The sequence below is a fragment of the Mytilus edulis genome, chromosome 8 (assembly GCF_963676685.1).
Source record: "Mytilus edulis chromosome 8, xbMytEdul2.2, whole genome shotgun sequence".
Taxonomy (NCBI): domain Eukaryota; kingdom Metazoa; phylum Mollusca; class Bivalvia; order Mytilida; family Mytilidae; genus Mytilus; species Mytilus edulis.
Window position 1 is genome coordinate 37734125 of NC_092351.1, and position 24983 is coordinate 37759107.

The 24983-nt window shown below is 31.1% G+C and overlaps 1 protein-coding gene across 1 annotated transcript in view; it reads left to right on the forward strand.

The window, feature by feature from the left end:
• LOC139486797 (eukaryotic translation initiation factor 5B-like) overlaps positions 1-24983 on the forward strand; it is a 79201-nt gene that overhangs the window by 32535 nt on the left and 21683 nt on the right. Inside the window, exons 18-24 of the mRNA XM_071271768.1 lie at positions 1421-1552; positions 5997-6179; positions 19483-19644; positions 19981-20112; positions 20823-20954; positions 21703-21779; positions 22068-22371. Coding sequence (XP_071127869.1) covers positions 1421-1552; positions 5997-6179; positions 19483-19644; positions 19981-20112; positions 20823-20954; positions 21703-21779; positions 22068-22371 — 1122 coding nt within the window. The remainder of the gene's footprint in view (positions 1-1420; positions 1553-5996; positions 6180-19482; positions 19645-19980; positions 20113-20822; positions 20955-21702; positions 21780-22067; positions 22372-24983) is intronic.

Sequence of the window (24983 nt, forward strand, 5' to 3'; positions counted from 1 at the left end):
TTTTACATGCCTATGGCCCATAAGGTATCGTCCCCTGGTGTCAGCTGCCTTTAGGAAACCATAATGCTTTCCTATTTGCTGCTGACACAGGATGAGTCATGGACATGTTTAATTTCTACTTTCTTTTTGGCTAATTATTATATATTTAATTGATCCAACTTTTTGTGTACTATACATATGTGGATATCTATTTTTCTTTTTTTTTTCTTTTTGGGCTGCTTGTTTGTTATCTATATTAACCACACTTGTAATAAAATGCATTAGTATTAAAAAAAACCAACATACTATAGATTCTTTATCTACGTATTCTTTAAGAACTTAAATAGTTCTCGTTTAACTTTTTTTCTTTTTTTTTATCTCATTGTTTGTATTGTATTATGAAAAAATTATTGATGTTGTAATGTTTATGCCCTTTGGGGCCCATAATTGGAAATAAAAATATCTTATCTTATCTTATACCCGAAAAGGTTTCAGCACATTTTAACTGGCTGTGCTTAAAAGTATTATTTTTTTTCCAAAAATTTTGCTTCAAAGAGTGTCTAATAACTCTCTTCAGTTGTAAGAAAAAATGAGGTCAAGATGTTTTTCAAAAATTTAATTGTAAGACAAATGAAACAATTTAAAGGGGCACTAGCTGTCCAAATTCATGGTCACCGATTTGACTCAAATTTTCATATTTTATTTGTAACAATGTAAAACATTTATCCAAACTATCAAAAGTGTGAAATAAACAGTTTACAGAGCAAAGGGTCAAGAATATGTAGTTTTGTTTCATGTGTATTTTAGTCTAGACTTCATCTAATTAAATATTGAGTTGACCTCAGATGACCATATAAGCGATGTAAACATAAATATACTAATGATTAGATATAAATAGATTAAGCCAACATGTGCATTTGAATTTTTATAGGTCTGTTAATTTTATTTTATAGATTAAAATATATATGTTTCTCCTCGTTTTTACATGTAGAAGAAAGATTTTTAGTGGATCGAATCAGTCATCAAATGATTTACCTTTGTTTCACTTTCAATGTTGACATTCCTTTCCTTTAAATAAACAGTACATGTACAAAGCATGCGTTGTCCGTACTAGTTAAGGGGTTAAATTGAAGTTCACATGAATACGGATTTAATGAGGTCGACTTATTCACTTGCAAGTAAAACAGTCATTATCAATATTATTTTACTTAATTTGACAAAATTGAACCATTTTGGCTGCTAAAAGCGAATTATTATTTCACTATTTCACTTTTATTAATGATTGAACAAAAAAAATTCATACATTATTTTTTTATGCATCTCGTAGCTAGTGCCCCTTTAAAGTTTATTCCTGGTATAATAAAGCAAATCTGCCTTATTAAATCACCCAAACCACCACATATTTATTTCTTTATGAATGTAACAATGTTTGTTTCTACAGATTGACAGACTTTACCAGTGGAAACCTATGCCCCAGACTGATGTCTCTAACGTCATAAAGAAACAAACTAACCAGTGTAAATCAGAATTTGATGAAAGGGCAAGAATGGTCGTGACACAAATGGCTGAACAGGTATAAACAACTATATAGATTCCACAATTTGTGTTTATTTCAGGAATTATGAGAGAGAAAACTAAAAGGATCAAATCTTTTCTTTAAATTGTTAAAATAAAGTTAATAATATATATTTTATATCCGCTGTTAGTTTCCGTTCTCCAACTTGAATAGCCTCAGCCAAATCTTATAAAACTTGTACACATTGCTTATTACCACAAAACAAAGATCAAGTGTCGCTTTCATCATTCTTCAGTTATGTCCCTTTATTAATGAAAAATTGCTAAATTTTCTGTGTCCACACTCTAATTTTAGTTTGCATCAACCATATTTTATGAAACGTGTACACAATGGTTATTACCACCAAACATTTAAAGATATGGGTAGGCTTTTGATAGGATGGAATGGGGATGGCTAGACTTCGTTATGAAGGAATTTAATTTTGGGGACAATTTTCGTGGTTGGGTTCAAATGCTATTAAAAAGTGCTAAGACATGTATAAAAACAAATGGTTACGTCTCTAAATATTTTTCAATTTCTAGATCAGCCAGGCAGGGGTGTCCTATAGCCCCTTTCTTATATATATTACAAGCAGAGCCCCTGGCCTGTGCAATAAGGGCAGACAAAGACATTGCAGGTATTATGCTGCCCGGGGAAGAAAATGGGGAGCTAATAGAAACCAAATTGAATATGTTTGCTGATGACACGCAATTATTTAATAAAAATGAAAGTTCTGTTAGAAAATCTTTCGAAATATTAGACAAATACGAAAAGGCCTCGGGTTCAAAAATTAATTACGAAAAGACTAAGGGAATAAATATTAGCGCAAATAAACGCAAACGGCCTACTTTTAAAAAGATAAGTTGGACAACAGATAACATAAAAACACTAGGTATTCACCATGGTTATAACATTGATAACGATAAAATATGGAAATCAATATTGGAAAAAGTACAAAATTGTACATACACATATAGAAAAGTAGAAAATTGACATACTCTGGAAAAGTCCTTATTGTTAAAAATTTAATTATTTCAGTGTGTGGTTATGAATTAGAAATAAGAGGTATACCTGAAAAACATAAAAAAGACTTAAATAAGATAATATGGGATTTTATTTGGGATGGTAAAGTGAATCAAGTAGACCGGAAGGTTTGTTGTTTAGACGGCAAAAAGGGGGGCATGGGGATGGTAAATTTGGATAGTTGGATAGAAAGTAAATATATCAAATCGATATATTCAATATTACACAAGCCATTATCAAGTTGGAATGCGATAGGTAAATTTTGGTTAAAAAAATATGATAAAAAATTTGCAGATAAACTTTTTCTGTGTAGATGTTCAGACCTTTCAGGTCTTGAGATAAAAAAACTACCACATTACTACCAAAACGCTTTACAATCGTGGTCAAAATTGACAAGGATCACACAGGGTATAATAACTAATAAAATGGAAGTAAAAAAACAGCCTTTATTTGGAAACTCAAATATTTTATTTCAAAGAAAATCTATATTTTATTCTTCTTTTTCAAAAAGTCTAATAAAAACCATTGGTGATATATGGGATGATAATACCAATGAGTTTAAATCGTGCAATGAAATATATCAACAACTTATAGATAAACGCAATTGTATTTCGGAATATTCACGAATTAAAAGTGCCGTACCGCAAACTTTTATACAGGTTTTAAGAAATAACGATGTACAACGCACTTTAAAAAACTACAAAATCAAAATTTCTGAAAACTTTGAATTTATAAATCCAGATAACAAAATCATTAAAATCAAAGATTTGACATTAAAATATCTTCAGTTAAACTTAAACATAACTGAGACCCCTAAATGTCAAACAAAATGGGAAAATTTGTATAGCGAGTACATAAATTGGGAAAAAATTTGGCTAAATCTCAGTAAACTGGATATTAATAGAAAAGTTAAAGAGTTTCAATGGAAATGTATACACAGGATTATATATACAGAAAACAGACTGCAAATAATGCGTATGTCAAATGGAAAATGTCACTTATGTGATGAAAACAATAACATTGAAACTCTTGAGCATTTATTTTACCAATGTAACAATGTTAAACCATTGATAGAAACAGTTATCAGAAATTTACAACTGTGTAACTTAATAAATAACGATGCACTCGTTGAAAAAGATATTCTATTAGGAATCTGTTTAGATAATTCGAATAATATAATTGTTAACGCAATAATACTTTATTTTAAATGGGCTATTTGGAAAATACGTAATAAATGCAAATTCGAAAAAAATAAACTGAGTATGCAGTCTATACAGGCTTTGTTAAAATTGCATATGAAAAACGAATTAAAACTACTTTTACTACGGTCAGATATAAAATATATATGTAGATTAAAAATTGAACTCTTTATCGGAAATATGTAGGTTAAATATTTTTAGTTCAACTGCTCTAAACTAAAGGTGTGTTTGATTCCATATGTAATAATAATACTATATCTTAGGAAGAACGTAGGGAACACTATGTTTGTTTGGTATTGGTTTTTTTTTACAGAAAGAAAGATTTGTACTGTAATTGATATTTGAATCTATGTCTGTGCATATTAATATGTTTATTTGTAAATTACACATATCACGTTTCTTATACATCAGTACTCACCACATGTGCTTTATAATTTTATAATCCATACGTCAGTCACAGAAGCATTTCAACTTTTGTTCATTCACATTAATTCAATAATTTCTAATTCTAACTATAACTATTATTATTTTTATGCCCCACTTATGCCCCACCTACGATAGTAGAGGGGCATTATGTTTTCTGGTCTGTGCGCCCGTTCGTTCGTTCGTCCGTCCGTCTGTTCGTTCGTTCGTTCGTTCGTCCGTCTGTCCCGCTTCAGGTTAAAGTTTTTGGTCAAGGTAGTTTTTGATGAAGTTGAAGTCCAATCAACTTGAAACTTAGTACACATGTTCCTTATGATATGATCTTTCTAATTTTAAAGCCAAATTAAACTTTTGACCCCAATTTCACGGTCCACTGAACATAGAAAATGAAAGTGCATGTTTCAGGTTAAAGTTTTTCAGGTTAAAGTTTTTGGTCAAGGTAGTTTTTGATGAAGTTGAAGTCCAATCAACTTGAAACTTAGTACACATGTTCCTTATGATATGATCTTTCAAATTTTAAAGCCAAATTAAACTTTTGACCCCAATTTCACGGTCCACTGAACATAGAAAATGAAAGTGCATGTTTCAGGTTAAAGTTTTTGGTCAAGGTAGTTTTTGATGAAGTTGAAGTCCAATCAACTTGAAACTTAGTACACATGTTCCCTATGATATTATCTTTCTAATTTTAATGCCTAATTATATTTTTTATCCAATTTCATGGTCCATTGAACATGGAAAATGATAGTGTGAGTGGGGCATCCGTGTACTTTGGACACATTCTTGTTTCAATCAAATATATAGTTTTCACGTTTAAATCAACACATGTATAATGTAAGTCAGTAAACCGGATATACGTTAATTATTATGAATTACAGTGCCAGTGATGCGTAGCAGGTAAAATCAATTGTATTGGTTATTTTTAAATGTATACTTATGTAAACTATGGGAAGTTTAAACTCATTTGATATTTTCCCTGGTCAAGTGAGGCTGTTAAAAAGCAGGGGTCCCTAAGTATGCGACCTGGGCTACTTAGGTATTTATATAGCAGGAAATAATTGAATAAAAATATTTGTTATCGTTAAAAAAAAAAAAAAAAAAAAAAAAAAAAAGATATGGGTAGCGTCGTTTCATTGTTCTAGAGTTATGTCCCTTTGTAAATGAAAAAAATTGCAAATTGTTGCTTGCTCACCCTTCATTTAGTTTGCCTCTAACTAATATTATAAAACTTGTACACAATGCTTATTGCAACCAAACTGCTTATATCTTTAAAAATAAAATCTCTTCCTATTCTCCCACATCCATTTAAATAGAATTCTCCTTACTTTAAGTTGTTTAATGCTTGGATTATAAATTGAAAAAGTACTATTATAGAAATAAAATTAACAATAGTATTCTAAAAAGAAATCTCATCTCCAAAGATAGGTCTTATTGAACGTCATAAATGTTTTCTTGCTGCATAACAAAATCCATTTACTGTGCATTTTGCACAAAATTTCATGAGTTATCTCCCCTCATTAATCAGAGTTTGAATTATTTTTTTTGGAACCGATCACAAAAAGAATTGTTTTTGGCAAATAAACTTATTACCATAATAAAGAATTGTATAAATTTCTTCCTTTGAAATAAAAATCTCACAAGCAGATTGCATCTCTGAATTAAATTTTCTGTTTTCATTAATATATTAATCTGGTCTAAGATTAAGAAAGGGATTCAATATAGAATCAGTCCAGCTGACTGAAATTTTTCACCAATTAAATGGTCTAAATAACTCTACTACTATCATTAATCTAAGTTTAAGAATATATTTTCTTTTCCAGGGATTGAATACAGCTTTATTTTATGAAAACAAAAATCCCAAAGAATTTATTTCTCTCATCCCTACATCAGCCCACTCAGGAGATGGTATGGGAAATCTTATAGCATTGATCTGTACCCTGTGCCAAACTCTGCTGGCCAAACGTTTAGCTTACTCAGAGGAATTGCATGCTACTGCTATGGAGGTAAGTTATATTTTCAATTTTATAGAAATGTTCTACTGTGAAGTTTATGCAACCTCTCAAGTTGAATGTGTTAACTGAAAAAATAATGTAAAAGAGTTACTGATTATGTTCTTCTCAAATATTTTATGATGGAATGATACTATACCCCTAAAGGGAGATTAAGCTTGATTTTCATATGATGAAGACTTACTCTTTTAATCACTTTAATTGAGGTCTGGAGCTGGCATGTCAGTAACTGTTATTTCTCCTTTGTTATTTTATGTATCATTGTCATTTTGCTTAGTTTCTTTTTGTTAACTTCTCTGACATCTGACTCAAATTCTTTTAAACTGAGTTTTACTGTACATATTGCTGGGTTTTTTCCTACATTGGCTAGAGGTATAGGAGAGGATTGGGATCTCAAAAAACATGTTAAACCCTGCTGCATTTTTGTAACTAATCTTTTGTAAACACACTCAAACTGGGTTTTTTGAGGGTATGAAATGAATGGTGCAAAATCCTGCATTCTAGGCATTTTTAGAGTTTGATAATGTTTAGAATTTGGACACTTTTTATATATTTTTTTTATATTTTAAGACTTACTAACACCAAATTTTTAACAACTTTATTTAAATTTATATGTAAGATAATCATCCAAATATCACTGATTTGAGTCTGCTGCCAGAACATAGAACAAACATCGATTCAGTAGAGTTTGCCAAATTTTTCTATGGCCGGTTCAGTCAAATAGTTTCAGAATCATAATTTGGTCTGCTGATATCCTTATCGCGATGAACATGGCAGGCCCGCACAATCTCTCCCCACTCATGCATGCTCTTTTCCAAGTTTTCAGTCGTTTTAGGGCAGTCTGCGTTTCTAATGGAAGCACATTATCATCAACACAATGATCAATGTCTTCTTCCAATTCCTTCTCCATCAGCAATTTGGTAGCAGCATCGGTAGTTTTGTTTGCAAAAGGGAATTAAGCTTTCCTGTAAGCACCATCATACAGTTGCAGTTACAAAATATTGAACTCGCTTTTATGCTGACAAAGAGTAGACAAACTAGGGATAGAATGAGATAAGATAAATGTATATGATTCTATCTATAGAGTATATATGATATGGGTACAGGGGAATTGGAATGGAGTTTTTGACGTTTACATGTAGGTCCATAATTTCAAATTATTTCTGAAAATAGTTGGTGATATTTTAGTTCCAGAATCTATAAATTTAGGGGTTAGGGGTATGGGGTGTCCGATTCCGAAACCCCGAATATAAAGAACCGAAATTCCGTAGTCCCAAATAAGTAAAGACAAAATCCTGTGTTAAAGGTTCTACCATTCCTCAATAATATCAAATTGGAATATGGGATATTCTTTCAATTTTTAAGGTTAAAGAAACATGGATAGAAACTAATCCATGCATGTTTCATATTATTTATATCTTATTTATCTGTAAAGAGAAAGATAAAAGTTCATGAAATGAATACGCAGACAGGACTGTCCCCTTGCAATGACTTGATTTGTCAAAAGAAATGAATATGCAGACAGCACTGCCCTCTTCCGAAGACCCGTACTTGATTTGTCAGTCTACTTATCGTTTTTGGATTGTTCTAATGAAGTTATAAGCAATACTCAGACTCTGTTCACAAAAAAACTAGTTTATTAGAATTATTCCTTCTTTACCTTCAGTGTCGCGTTTCCTTTTCTACAAGAGCCTGTTTTTAACCAAAGATCCATGATGATTATCATTACTAGGTTAATCAGTTATCGAGAAACATCACCCGTTGAGATGCTGAGTTATATCCAGGAAGAATAGTTTAATAGGAGTGTTATATAGAAATTAAGGTTGAGACAGAACAACAAATGCCTATTATATTGATATATATGTATACAAAATAATCAGTGTTGAAATTTTAGTGAGGCAATTGCCTCACTTGCCTCAAGGGTAGCTACGGCCTTGTTGACCACATTTATTTTGTGTCAGAAACCTATGTAATGTTAAAAGTTTGATCACAATTCAAATTCAGACAGTATCAAGCTTGATTACCGGTATATATGATGTCCCAACTGTTCAGGATTTCGAACTCTGTGGTTGTATCAGGCTGTGCTTACTGAAACATTTTAGATTTTTGTATGTTCTGATATTTTTATTCTGGTTTAAATCTAACTGGTAACTGTTTCTATGTCATTTCTTTTTTCGATTGGTAAACCAGTCACAAAGGGAGAAATGCTTCTTTAGTCTTACAATAATGTACTTAAGCCTGTGCTATGGGCTGTCTTATCTTGAAGTAAAGTGAGAGTCTGTTTCCTCTGTGTTGAAGGCGTCACCATGACTTAAAGATGAAGAACAGCAATAGAAGCGCTGTATCTTTAATTTTTATGTGTTTATTTGCTGTGTATGTACCGATTTTATGTCATGGATGGATACCCCTTAACCTTTGTTTTTTTATAATATTAAATTAGAAATTCAAGATTGCACAATTACAGAATCCTAGTAACTATCATTTTATTCATATCATCCAAGATAATAAATAATGTGAACATAGTGCTTCACAGCTTCTAAATTTAAAATTGATGCAGTTATGGAACTATGTCATCGTTATGCACAATTGCATTTTGAAAATAACTATTCTTGGTGGAATACCAATTTTTCATGTGTAAAGGCAAATCACAAATCTAAAACAAATAATAAGGTAAAACTTTAAATATTGTATGAAGCAATGTGACAAAGCCAAGTAATCAATCAACCATGAAAATACAGTTTTTTCCAGGATTGAGGCAAATAAATGGAACCATAGTTTTCATTTATTATATTTGGTTATAAGATATCTGTCTATCTACCAACAAAGATATTTGAAAGTATGAAATTGAATTAGAGTTGCCTCCCTTGTAACATATTATTTAGCATTGAACAGTTTCTAAATATATTTTTTCTGCTAGAAGATTGCCTGAATTTATTTTATAAGAATTTTAGGGCATTCAGATAAGCAAAACTCAGTAAATACTAAAAAGTAGAATGTATCTTTGATTAATTTGATATACACCTTATCGCTATTTGTCCGCCATTGCTGGAAATCACACAGGTTCCCGTAAAATTTTGACGTCATAAAACAAAATATCTGACGCCACAATGGAAAAGTGATTGTTGTTGACGTCAAAAGTTCAAGCGGCCGGGTCAGCCGGGATTAGCGATAAGGTGTATTAGCATTACAAATTTTAATTAAAGAGAAATTTTATGGATGTAAAAATATTAAAAGTTTTCTTCAGTCTGATCATGAATTAAAATCAAATAATGTCATTTTGGTGTGAAAATGGCTATAGGGTACTGAAAAAATACCTTAATTAATTTTTATTTTAAAACAATTGGTTGTCTCCAGAAACAAAAAAATAACTATGCCCAAATTCATTTGGTGCTCAAATGCATTTGTTTAGAGATACAACTGGATACTTATGATGTTTCAACACTTCAGAATTTACATATGGAGTAGAGCAAAGTATGTATTATTTCTGGTCAATATGACCTATTTTCACAAATTCACAGAAAAATGTGAATAATAGGTTATCAAAAAGGCAGAGTACATGTAGATGTCTTGCATCTACATTCCATATATTTTGATTTGTCAAATTAAATGTGCACCAGAGAAAATCCTTTTTATATCATTTACAAATTGAAGATGATTGTTTGAATTGTTTGACCAAGATTTAGTTCCAAATTTCTGTTCATCATGTTTTGTGTCTAGGATTTTCAACTGTACTTGTTAACATTCAGTGTCTGATAAAATCTTTCATAACATTTAAAATATTTATGAAGTTCTGAAAAATTCTGGATTAATTATTCCCAGATTCCCCATATTGAAGCATAAACTGCATAATATTAAGGTTTACAGAGTTTTAAGAGTCTCAAGGTGATATTTGAATTTCACAATTCAGCACTTAAAGAGGATTTTGTGCTACGTACATCAAATGTGTACTTCCTGTATGTTAAATTGATAGTTATAATTGGCCTGATTTTACATAAGTCTCCCTACTCCAACAAAGAGTGTTTCCTAATCAAATTAGCACGACTATGAAAAGGTTGACATTAAAAGTCAGCTAATCAGCCAAATTTTCTCTCACTTATAGGGACCCCTCCAGGAAGTCAGGAGAGGGAAAATTTATTGGTAAAAAGGCTTTAATCTCATTTTAAGTATCTTCAACAATATTATTGGAGTGTCAGTATTATGTAATAGCTAAGGGGGGACATCAAAGGTGTTTTTTTAATAATATTTACAAAATGGTTGCACGAATGTGTGAAAGGAATGAAGAAATAATCATTTCTTCACAAAATTAGATTTTATATAATGGTTGAAAGGGAGATTGATTATTCAAGTGATTTTGACAGATGAAAAATGAAAATACATAACCTTTTGACCCCTCTGACAGGTGATAATCAATAAGAACTGAGGTGTTTATCACTTTTCCAAGGATACCTGGGTGTTTTAAATGAATTTTTCTGTTTGAATGAGTGAACCACCTTGTACACAAACAGGAAGTGGGAAGGGCTACTTGTCCTAGTTTTTATAGTTTTTTTTTTAGATTTCTAACTTTTATCAAATCAATAATTGTATTTACAATGTGATCCATTGAGAATTTTACACCATAGTTAATCATGTATTAGCAAATATAAATGTAGGGAATGTACAGCTTCAATGAGAAGAATTGATTTTTATGTCTGTAAGGTGCGGTATTTAATGAATGAAAACTAGGCTCCAATCGATTAATGTAACTTATGAAATATTGAATATTAGAAAAACAGTCCAGGAGATGCTGGCAGGATCAAAATCTAGTAGTTAATTCAGTTAGGAGTGTCTGCAGGGGTACAATAGGGGATTTCAATTGATGTGAAAGTATAAAATGTTAATTATTGGAAAAATTGTAACTAGTTCATGACATCTATTAGAGAAAAAGTAATTCCTCTGTAATTTTATATATAAGTAGTTTTATTTAGGTCTAATTGGTTTATATCAATTTCACTTCTTTTAATACTCTGAAGTCCAAAGTCATGAAAAAAGGTGTTTTCCCTAAAATATATACTTCAAGGACAGTCAAGTCCCAATACAACAAAATGGTTGTAACAGATCATGTATTTTGAGATGTATTCAGAGGGGATGGTGGTATCATTTCCTCAGAGGAAATTTGTCTGAGAAGTACTTGTGGCATTTTTTTACTGGGTTTCTTTCATTTGTACTTTTAATAGTCTGGTCATAAGTCATAAAGTTTTAAGACTTTAAAGCTCAAACTTATAAATATATCAGACCATTTTTCAACAAATAATTTATGAGATCCATAATTTATATCATATGTATAAATCTGGTTGCACTTTAAGGACTTATTTCTATATAAAAAAGATGGATATATATTACCTCATTTATACATTCTTTTAAAATTTAGGTGTGGTTAAAAAAGATAATAAAAAATGACAAAAAATAGATGATATATTGGTAAACTGGAATCGATTTTGTCATAATTTTCTAAATCAAGACATTAAAGAGAATTCAGTGGGAGGAAGATTTATAAGATAAAACCAGATGTTGACAGGGAAAGTAAAGTACATAGATCATTGGAGGATATTTTATCCTCAATTACACAATTATTTGCATTCTATCAAAGAAAGAGTGAAGAAATCGGTCATTGGCCGAATAGTTTTGATATTTCCCTTTAGGGAAGGAAATAATCTTACATTGTGATAATGTGGTATTTTGTTGTATAACATTTGTTATGTTTACTCTTTCCCTTCATATGTTTCCCAATATTAAGTCAATAACCAAGTCCGTGGATAATAAGTTTAGGAAGTCTGCCTTCAAGTGTCATTGAAGGGGGATTTAAAATTTGGTAAATTAAACATCCTAAGTAGGTCAACTGGTGGATGATCCACTTATATTTGAATGGACCAACATTCAATTAAATACTTCACATTCTCTTCTAAGTTTTATTTATGGCCTTACACAATCTTTCTATGTATGGAGAAGGTTTGATGACATTCCGTACAGAAAATGACAGAAAATTTTGTAGAATTTATGCACTTAGTAAGAGTTTAAATTATCATATCCTTTATGAAATATTAAAGTTAATAAATTAAATATTATATAATGGAATTTTTTCTGCTTAAATTGGCAAACAAATCATATCAAAATTGCTAATAAATTTGAAAGGCATTTAAGAATCTGCAAATCCTCGAGATGCACACAACTGTATAATGATCAACCATTAAAAATTGTTCTTATAAAATTTGATAGAGAACCAAAAACATAAAAGCTAAAACCATCCAAGGTCAACAATGCCCAATGAGGGAGTTTGATCCTTGGTCTCTTTATTATTAATTCATCAACTGTAAATTTAAAAAATGTTCATATATAAATCATGTTTGCACTAGTACTTAATCTGGGTTTAGTGAAGGCTCTTCAGCATTTTCAACAACAAAAAATTGAATAAAAAGAGGCAAATTTTGAGAAGGTTGTCTTTGGGCAAATTTTAAGAAAAAATTGTAAAATTGAAGTACTTTTTTTACTGATTTCCTGGATACAGAGTTGTCTTTTAATTATGTAGTCTTCTTATTTCTGCACATATGGTTGTGTGAGTGATCTTTGATAATCAGTTATTCCAAAGTACAGGTAGTCTTTATATAATACAGACTTTACTATTTTATAAACCTCCACCGGAAATGAAATCCAATAATTAAGGTTAGTAGCATCCGACCTGCTGAACTCAATCTGATCTAGATTTAGATCTCTGTAGGAGTTTTTCATTAAATCAATTTACATAGCAAACCACTATTATATAAATGGTTATGATAACATTATAACAAATATTCTGTAAACCACATAATAGGGATATTCCCTCTGGAGTCTAGAGTATTGACACAAAAGTCATGTGACTATAGAGTGGAAATTTTCAGAGTAAGGCCATTTGAAAGAAATTCTTTGGTTATCATATGTCAGGAACTCCTTTTCCACTCTTGGTTTAAATAACTTAAGAAAATTTGATTCAAGACAAAAAAAATCTCAGTCATTTTTAAGGAGGAGAGGTTGGAGTTGAGATATGTAAATGTTTTCTTCAGGGGATTAGGGTTTAATGAATTGAGATTAATGTTTGTAAAATATTGAGAGAAAAAAATAATAACATTAACATTATTTTTAAAGTGACTACAAATAGGTCTGAAATACCTAAAAAGCCAATAAAATTGGGAGAAAATAAATTTAGCTGCTCCACTCTGTTCACCCACCTATCCCAAAGACCTTGGTAGCAATCTTTTGTCAAGATTATTTTTACTTCTATGGGAGGGAAAGATTTTATATTTGTTCTGAAGCTTGATTTTGTTGAGTTGGAATGAATTTTTTTTATATCAATGATGCATCCACTTACTATTGGCTGATTATGAGTTTGAAATTTTACAACACTCATTGTACAAGGAAAAGTTTCTTCAAGCTTTTCTTGGTTTCAATGGAAGGGAATTATTTTATGTTTGGTCTGGAGCTCCATAATGTTAAGCTGTATTGTGTCAGCAATTTTCACATTTCCTGTGCAACCTTTTCCTGATTTGTACAATGTACAGTTAAAAAGATAATTAATCATTTTCAACTTCAATTTTTACTGCAGGAAATTACATAATGGGTATTAATTTTTTTTTAAATCAAAGAATGTAAAGAATTTGAAGGGAAAAAACACAAAACAAGGATTTTCTGTGGATTTGAAGTTGAAGTACAAAAAAAAATGTAATTGCATAATTATTTTTTTTTTATTATTTTTTTTTATTTGTTGAATTCTGACTTACACCAACGACCTCAGTTGTTTTCCAGGTCACTTTTTTCTTCTTCTGTCAATAAAGCATTCTTCAACTATTTTAAAAGGTTAATTTGTTTGAAACATAAAAAAAAGAAAATCTGATATAAAATTTCAGCATTTTTAAAATGATATACATAAAAATATCTTTAGATATAACCAGATGTTTTTATTCACAGCTTGAACTTGCATAATTTCAATGATGAGCCTTGAAAAGATTTTTTTGTGATATATTTATGTCATTTTTAATGATATTTGATTCTAACTGACAAGATGTTACAAAGAATTTCTATGTTGTTGAGTACAAAATTAATGAGCATCTTTCATTTCCCTAATGTTATGGAATTTTGTTTGATGAATTGATGCCATTTCAAAGAAATATAAATAATTTTATTGATCTTTACTATGGTATGCTTTTATACAATTTGTTACAGATCGGGTCATGTACGTACATGTATTCTTATTCGCTCTATTTCTAATTTGTCCTTGGCATCAAGAAAAATTGACAATTAAATCCACAGTATTATGAAAAAATGTAATAAAATGTTTTTAATGTACCAAAGTTAGGTGATTGTTGCAATTTAATGCTAATAAATTACAAACTTAGTACTTTTTATGCCAGCCACCACTGTTGTTTTGTGTTAGTCTACTAATCTGGAATGTTGAAGGTCAAAGGTTTTATCCTTGGCTGTGAAACAAAAGACTTTGAATTTACTACATCTCGGCTTATGTTGCAGTATGTAAGAGTAAGAACACACTGATTTTAGTCAGGATGATATGTCTGTGTGAAATGTAATATTTTTAAACAAGCATATTGAAAAATAAACTCTGTGTTGTTCTAAGGCTAAACTACGATATTTTTTAAGCCCCCTCCGCTACTTAAGGGCATACGATACAGTTACAGGGAAGGTAATGACGTTGCTAACGTAAAATGTTATTTTCGTGACGTCAAACTCTGACATATCGGAAAAAGGTGCATTTTTCGACTGATTTTTATACGACCGCAAAATTTGAAAAAATTTTCGTCGTATATTGCTATCACGTTGGCGTCATCGTCTGCGTCGTCGTCGTCGTCCAAATACTTTTAGTTTTCGCACTCTAACTTTAGTAAAACTGAATAGAAATCTATGAAATTTTAACACAAGGTTTATGACCACAAAAGGAAGGTTGGGATTGGGGAGTTTTGGTCCCAACATTTTAGGAATTAAGGGCCAAAAAGGGCCCAAATAAGCATTTTCTTGGTTTTCGCACTATAACTTTAGTTTAAGTTAATAGAAATCTATGAAATTTTGACACAAAGTTTATGACCACAAAAGAAAGGTTGGGATTGATTTTGGGAGTTTTGGTTCCAACAGTTTAGGAATTAGGGGCCAAAAAAGGGCCCAAATAAGCATTATTCTTGGTTTTCGCACAATAACTTTAGTTTAAGTAAATAGAAATCAATGAAATTTAAACACAATGTTTATGACCACAAAAGGAAGGTTGGTATTGATTTTGGGAGTTGAGGTCCCAACATTTTAGGAATTAGGGGCCAAAAAGGGACCCAAATAAGCATTTTTCTTGGTTTTCGCACCATAACTTTAGTATAAGTAAATAGAAATGTATGAAATTTAAACACAAGGTTTAAGACCATAAAAGGAAGGTTGATATTGATTTTGGGAGTTTTGGTCCCAACAGTTTAGGAATAAAGGGCCCAAAGGGTCCAAAATTAAACTTTGTTTGATTTCATCAAAAATTGAATAATTGGGGTTCTTTGATATGCCGAAACTAACTGTGTATGTAGATTCTTAATTTTTGGTCCCGTTTTCAAATTGGTCTACATTAAGGTCCAAAGGGTCCAAAATTAAACTTAGTTTGATTTTAACAAAAATTGAATCCTTGGAGTTCTTTGATATGCTGAATCTAAAAATGTACTTAGATTTTTAACCGGATTTTTGTGACAAAAATGTCGGTTATTGATTTGGGGATGTACGGCGGGCGGGCGGGCGGGCGGGCGGGCGGGCGGGCGGGCGGGCGGGCGGGCGGCAATCAAATGTTGTCCGTGCATTAACTCATGAACCGTTCAACCAAAGCTTTTAAAATTTTAATATGTTATTACTGACAACTATACGAAGGTCAAGTTCAATAATGGCGATTTTGACTTTTACCGTTCAGGAGTTATGGTTCTTGAAAGATTGGAAAATGGAGTTGTCCGTGCATTTACGCATGAACTGTTCTACCAAAGCTTCCCAAATTTTAATATGTTGTTACTAATGAAAGAATGGAGGTCAAGTTCAATAATGACGAATTTGACTTTTACCGTTCAGGAGTTATGGTTCTTGAAAGATTGAAAAATGGAGTTTCCAGTCGTGTCCGTGCATTTATGCATGAACTGTTCTACCAAAGCTTCCGAAATTTTAATATGCTGTTACTGATGACAAAATGGAGGTCAAGTTCAATAATGACGATTTTGACTTTTACCGTTCAGGAGTTATGGTTCTTGAAAGATTGAAAAATGGTTTTTCCCGTCGTGTCCGTGCATTTTCTCATGAACCATTCAACCAAAGCTTTTGAAATTTTAATATGTTGTTACTGATGACAAAATAGAGGTCAAGTTCAATAATGACGATTTTGACTTTTACCGTTCAGGAGTTATGGTTCTTGAAAGATCGTAAAATGGCGTTTCCATTCAGGTTGTTGCATTTACTCATGAACCATTCAATCTAAGCTTTTCAAATTTTAATATGTTGATACTTATGACAAAATGGAGGTCAAATTTGATATTGACGATTTTCACTTTCACCATTCATCAGTAATGGTTCTTGTGATATAGCCAGGACACAAATAAATGTTAATAAATCCGGTTTGCTGTCGTTGTGACAGCCTCTTGTTTATTATTGGCCCAGTTTTCAAGTTGGTCCAAATCGGGGTCCAAAATTAAACTTTGTTTGATTTCATCAAAAATTGAATAATTGGGGTTCTTTGATATGCCAAATCTAACTGTGTATGTAGATTCTTAATTGTTGGTCCCGTTTTAAAATTGGTCTACATTAAAGTCCAAAGGGTCCAAAATTAAACTAAGTTTGATTTTAACAAAAATTGAATTCTTGGGCCTCTTTGATATGCTGAATCTAAACATGTACTTAGATTTTTGATTATGGGCCCAGTTTTCAAGTTGGTCCAAATCAGGATCCAAAATTATTATATTAAGTATTGTGCAATAGCAAGAAATTTTCAATTGCACAGTATTCAGCAATAGCAAGAAATCTTCAATTGCACAGTATTGTGCAATAGCAAGAAATCTTCAATTGCACAGTATTGTGCAATAGCAAATATTTTCAATTGCACAGTATCGCACAATAGCAAGAAATATCTAATTGCACAATATTGTGCTATAGCAAGAAATTCCAATTGGATTTCAATTGGAGTTATCTTTCTTTGTCCATAATAGTAGTTGAATCAACTTAAATCATTGTTTTATACAATATACAATGTATATTCACTTTTACTACCAACTGATAGATTAAAACAATCTTTACCATTCAGTAATAACAAGCACTTTTTTTACATTTTAATATTTTATGATGTATTTAAACGAGTAGTTATTGTTGCAAACTTCATTAGAAATTTGAATTGAGATCAGTTTTGAAATAAGGGAAAGGGGGATGTGAAAAAAAAATTGGGGGGTCAATTTTTTTCATTTCAGATTTCATAAATAAAAAGAAAATTTCTTCAAACATTTTTTTGAGAGGATTAATATTCAACAGCATAGTGAATTGCTCAAAGGCAAATTTTTTTGTTTTAGTTCATTAGACCACATTCATTCTGTGTCAGAAACCTATGCTGTGTCAACTATTTAATCACAATCCAAATTTAGAGCTGAATCCAGCTTGAATGTTGTGTCCATACTTGCCCCAACCGTTCAGGGTTCAACCTCTGCGGTCGTATAATGCTGCGCCCTGCGAAGCAACTGGTTATCATTCAAACTGATTTAATTTGAAAATGAGTGCATGGACCCCTACTTTTTAAAACAGCAATTTGTTTCATTTTGCAAGGAGATTATGTGACCCAAATTTAAAAAAACTGTAAATAGCGCAATTTTTTTAATTTTGATAAACATGCAGCAAAAAATGACGTTTTTTCCTCTATTCATGCACGTTTGATAAATATAGAGTTATTTCGGAATAAAAATTGCATAATTTTTAATGATACTTATAAAATACAGAAATTACCGATTATTTAACAAAAACCATTTTGTGTTTATCTTTTAAAACAAAAAAGTTATGTCTTTCTTTCGAAAAAGAAAATACGGACACAAATCTGGATTTTGAGCAAATATACAAAATTTCGACCTCATTTTACTCTAAAAGTAGCACATGAAGGTATATTTTTTATTACATATTTGATTTAATGAGGTAAAAAATAGCCTATATGCAAATTTTCATCAACTTGTAAATACAGGTTCAAAACTGTATCGTATGCCCTTAATGATTAAGTTTCAATCTTGTCCGTCTGTACTGGTTCTGAATATGTAGTGGAACTTAAAAGCCCTAGCTCTCCATGCATTAAAGATCTTCTAGAAAAACTTAATAAGTTGAACGCCAAGTTTTCCTATAAACTTCAAATTTAATTCCACATAGATGGTAACAATTAGCATCCCTGTAAACCAACTCATTTTCGTGAGTGATTTTTTTTTTTGCAACTTTCGCCATTTAAAAAAAATACGCTAAAATAGATTGTTGTGAATATGTAAAACTTGAATCTTTTCTTATTAAACTTCATCAGCTAATTTGAAAATTCTGAAATTAGATTGCCTCGAATTGGGCTGGTAAGGACTAAACACGAAAAAAAAGTATCCGCAAAAATTAGTTGGTTAAACATGCGCAAGTTTCAAATGTTTTCGTCTAGATATGACAGCGACATCTATATTATAAGCATAAAGAAGCTAGATAATCAATTTCTTGGATATATTAGCTTCTGCTGAACTTACTATCCAGCAAATATTTACAGTTGTACTTGACCTCATTGTTGTGGTTCATGAGAAGTAAGATAACTAAGAAGCTGACCTTGATTTTATTAAGGTCAGCTTCTTAGTTACTATAAGTTACAGGACGATTATAGTTTGTCTTATAAATCAATGTATGTTGTACACATCTGTTTAACATGAGTAATAGGTCAATTATATTATCTCCATATAAGTGTTTTGAGATGTACAAGTCTGTATGACATTAGTTTCATGATCTTGACATCATTCAATAGTTCATTGATCAACATTAGTATCTCATAAGTATGTCAGTTTCTCTGATGCTTTATAGATTAATTGTGAATAGGTGCAGATCCAGCCATTTTAAAAGGGGGAGGGGGCCTTCTCAAGAACACCAACAAAATTCACATAATTAAAAGTAAATGGTATCTGCAAATTATAATTTGATGTCAAATTGCAAATTGAAATATTTCATTGGTACATATAGTCTTTTAATATGTATTCAGTATTTCAAAGATATTTGTTTTTCTATTTTTCAGGTGAAATCCTTGCCTGGTTTAGGAACTACTGTAGATGTGATATTAGTGAATGGTAAACTGAAAGAAGGTGATACAATTATTATACCTGGCACCCAGGGTCCTATCGTTACTCAAATCCGTGGACTCCTCATGCCACAACCTATGAAAGAGTTACGAGTTAAGGTAAATGGCCTTCACATGATATTGTAAAATCAGTGGTATTAGATAAGAGCGGATTGAAAAATACCATTTTTTTGTAGATTTCATGTCTCAAGATGAAACACATATTTATATGTACAATAAAGTACAAGTTCTCTATAGGCTTGTATGCAGAGTTTGGCAAAAACAACAAATTCAATTATCCACATAAAAAACAACCCCCCCAAAAAAATATATATCTGATTTCAAGAAAATGGACAATGAAGATAAAAGAATAATTGAAGAAAACTGTAATGAAAAAAAGTACTGTTGATTAATTTAGTTACCATAGTAATAATTTAGTTTTATTGTTATTTGTAGTCTCAGTGGGAACATCACAAAGAAGTGAAGGCTGCCCAGGGTGTTAAGATCATTGCCAAGGACTTAGACCATGCCTTGGCTGGATTACCTGTCTATTCATCTAATAAAGACGATGAGATAGAATATTATAAGGTATGGAAGTGTCCTGTAAAGTTTGGGAAACAGCTCCAAATGGTCCTTAGTTACCAAGTTTCAAATATTCTTAGAGTATCGTTCAGTATTGGGGATAGGGACATGATCTTATTTAAAACTCACTTAAGGATGTTCGCTACTCTGTTAAGAAATAACAAGCTTTTTAAAATACTGTTATGAATTGATAGTATATAAATAAAGAAACTTAAAAAGTAGAAAAAAATGGAGGGTCCTTGTGCTCGTTTTCAAGATATAAGCCATTGAAAATTTGGCGGGAAATAATTCTCTCTAGATTTTTCATTCGTTTAACATTGGCACCTTATTTGTTTCAAAACTATGAAAAAATAACAAGAATTTTATAACATTTTGAATTATGGCTTTTTAAACTTTATGTAATAAAATTATGAAACGAAAACTAGGGGTTAGTGGGCATTTTTTTTAATGACATTACATGGATAAAACCAGAGGATTCTGAAAATCTGGCAACAAGTTCAAAAAATTGAGGAGCAAACATCCTTAAGCCTGCATGGATATAAGGAGCAGAACATTAAAGAAAGACAAATTGAACATGTAGTTCATTTGACAGACAGGAGAGATAATGTTCTGGATTAAAACGATTCTTTTCTCATTAACCTGAATTTGCATGCAATAGTTTCTACTTGAAACAAAGTGTCCATTATTTACCTCAACTTGATCTTTTTTTATTACAGGAAGAATTATCAGTTGCATTGAAAGAAGTTTTAGGATCTATAAGGCTGGTAGAACGAGGGGTATTTGTCCAGGCCTCAACTCTAGGGTCCATGGAAGCTTTACTGGAGTTCCTTAGAACTTCTAAAATTCCTGTAAGTCATTTAGATTTAGGACTGACATTTATAGAGTATATAAATAAAATATTAACAGATTTGGGGTACAATAAATTTCACACATGAGAAGAAATGTGTCCCATATATTTTAAAGCACCTGCTTGTACTTGTTATCATGTGTCTTGAAGGATGTTTTGTTTTGTCAAGTATATAGAGGGTTTGTTGGAAATCTCTGAATTGTGTAGGACCACTTAACATAACTTGAAATATTTTAAAATCTTGACAATTAGAATGGGGCTAAAGTTCAGATTCAAAGTTTTATAGGAGTTTGTTATTATGGAATATGTCTTGTAAAAAATTACTTATTACTTAATACCTAATTACTCTGCAATGTTATTGATACAATAAAACAACTATAGCAAAAGAAAAAAAAATCTGAAAAAATATGCCTTTTTTGGCTACATTTAAATGAAAAATTCTATTAATACTGTGGCATCAAAAAAGTATTCATATAATTACAATAGAATGTTACCTGGAAGTTCTGGAACTCGTGTATATTCAATTGTATCATTGTTTGTTGGTAAATGAATTTTTTTTCTAATTCCATGGTACTGAAATCTGTTGTTCCACCATTTGTAAATAAATAAAATCTATTCAATTCTACAATTTTTCTCTACCCATGAAAACCATGATCAAATTGTACCCTGCATCAATGAATGAAACAAAAGAATAAGTGTGTACAAATATAATATTAATTTAATAAAAACACATTATTGTAATATTTTAGTATGCTGGAATTAATATAGGACCTGTACATAAAAAAGACATAATGAAAGCATCTGTGATGTTAGAGCATGACAGTCAGTAAGTATGGATTTTACATATAAAAAAAGGTTATAAAAAACAGGCCTTCATTTCAGAAAACATATTAGGACAAGAATTATAAAGCACGCCATGAATTTTTCAGTATACAATCAATTGTTGATTCCATCCATACCTTTATATTTACCCAAATATATTCTTTAATATGAATGTAGCTAGAAAACTGACTTGATGAGCAAAAGTACAAAATGTCCTATATGGTAAGAAATAATGTTGTTATTAATGAAAGGAGGAAAAGATTTATAATATATACTAGCATTCCTTTTGTAGATATGCTGTAATTCTGGCGTTTGATGTAAAAGTGGAGCGTGAAGCACAAGAATTAGCAGACAGTTTGAATGTGACAATTTTCACTGCGGACATAATATATCATTTATTTGACAAATTCATTGCCTATCGTGATGAACTTAAAAAGAAAAGACAAGAAGAATTCAAACACATAGCAGTATTCCCCTGCAAGTTACGTGTGTTACCCAACTGTATATTTAATTCTCGTGACCCCATTGTGTGTGGTGTTAGTGTAGAAAGTGGATTCGTTAAAGTAGGCACACCAATCTGTGTACCATCACAACAGGTGAGTTGTTGTAGTGTTAATAATCTATAGATTGCTAGATGTTTGGAAAAAAAAGAAGATATGGGTTTAGACCATTAGAAGTTGAAAGATATATCACAAATAGTTTATGTTTATAAATAAATGCAACAGTAGTATACCGCTGTTCAAACTCATAAATCCATGGACAAAAAACAAAATCGGGGTAACAAACTAAAACTGAGGGAAATTGTGTGTACTTTTCACTGATGGGAAACACTTAGAATGACTTATGCATAACCTGCCAACCCCCCCCCCCCCCCCATATTGAGCAGGAATCTTTCCTCTTTGAAGGTTTCAGAGATTGGTAGGTATGCTTATGTTTAATTGCATATGGTTTTCAGTACAAAAAATTGTGGGTTGTCATATTTTTACCGTTGCTTGATTATAGCAGAATTAGCATATGGAATCATCATTTAACTGGATATGAACCAAATATGGAAAAAGTATCAAGACATGTGACCAATTGAATATGACCTGTGTGTAAATTATTTGAAAGATGTATATGTGTGTCATATTTGGGCAATTAAAGATTAGATACATTTTGGTATCTGGCATGAGGATAATTCACTGTACATTGTTGGCAACTCTCCTTGAAATTTTTAAGAATGTTCTAAAACAGCACAGCAGTTAGGTCTCTTAAAAATAATTGTATTGTATATAAGTTCTGTGAATTGACCTTGGAACTTACCTATGGTTGCCTTTCAAGTTCTCTCCTTTGACTTTGGAACTTACCTATGGTTGCCTTTCAAGTTCTCTCCTTTGACTTTGGAACTTACCTATGGTTGCCTTTCAAGTTCTCTCCTTTGACTTTGGAACTTACCTAGGCTATGGTTGCCTTTCAAGTTCTCTCCCTTTTCATTTGTGATAGGAAGAGAGACAAAAGATACCAAAGGGTTATTCAAACTCATAAGTAGAAAACAAACTGACTATACTTTGGCAAAATGACGTAGACCCAAACACAAAACACAGCAATACAAAATAAACCATATAGATTTAGAAGAACCTTTCCACAATAGCTTTTGAAAGATTCTTGGGTTTATATATGCAAAATAATACAATACTAAGATAGTGTTTGTTTTGGAATTTCAACACAAGAATTACAAAAAGTCAGGTGAAGTCTGAAAATCAGGCCTTTCTTTGCAGAGTAGTTCTTTAAAATAGGTTTCTACCGAATCCAATCCTAAAATTGTCTTTTTTGACAGTCGATAGAAGCAGAATAATTATGTTTACATTTTACAAATAATGGCGGATGTTTTGTAAACAAGTTATCTTACTGATCTATACTTGGAACCATCTAGTCAAACAGGTGATCATTAATATAGAGTTAGATAAACAATAATGTATATACAAATGATTATTATTAGAAATTTGGTCAAGGGTGTTTGCATAATTATCGAACTTTTTAAGTTTTGAAGATTTCCTGTACTTCTGGCAAAATGGTATAGTTGGTTTATGCTGAATCTACAATATCTGGTTATAAACGTCAGTCATCGAACTTGGTCAAGGATGGCTGTCAAAAAAAAGTTTAAAATTTTTGTTACTAAAAATAGGAATTAACAGATGGTATTGAAGGAAGCAAAATACTATAGGGTTTCTAACAAAATAGTGATGTCAGTCGGATTTAACAAAGAAAACAATAGAAATAGACAGAAGGTCAAAGAAATTTACATAAAATGTATAATAGATTCTGAATGCACTTTCACATGGAATACATATGTAATAGATAAGGTTGATGAATCAGGCATTGTTATTCTGCCATTTCAAATTTTAACAAGTCGAAATAAAACAAATTCAGCAAAATGTTGTGTATGAGAAAATGAGAATCTGAATATGTCCTACAGGTTTAAATATGGAAGAGAGTTGTAAAAATCCAAATGATTTTCCATAGTTTGTTTGTAAAAAAACTGAGAAATACCCAGATATCATAGATTTGTATAACCTAAGCTCTTTTTATGCAAGAATTGTTTTCCTACTTTTAGATATACAATGTATAGGTATGGACATATATGTTTATTGTTGAAGACCCTATGCCGCCTTCTAAAAATCTATTCTGGTTTAAATAGTAGCTCCTTTTGTTGAAAGAACATTTTCCGAAAGTTGCTACTTATAAATCTTTTCAAGACATGCTATATTATTTGCTATGTTTTGTTGTTTCTTCAAAAAGATTTAAGGTCCATTTCTGAAGTTTTCCCCAATTTTAAACAACAATATTAGTTAAAAAAACAAATAAAAAACTTCCAGTTAGCAAAGGGGTGGGAGTTAGTTCAGAACTTATGAACAATTTTCTCTTTTTTGTTCCGTAATGTTGATATACTTAATTTACAATGGAGGTTTGGAGTATCTTCAAATCAAAGCACAATATTTTCACTTAATAATGGCTCATATTTTTCAAGATTTTATAAACGAACCAAATTGTATAAGATATCAGCCATGAATGAATGAGGCTTCCTTATTTATTGTTGAAGTTATAAGTACCGACATGAAAAAACTAAAATGTGAAAACACTTTAATAAATTGTGGTGATGTAGGTAATGATTTATCATCAGACGAAGATGAAGATCCCCGTCCACAGGTGGCAGCAGTTTTAGTTTATT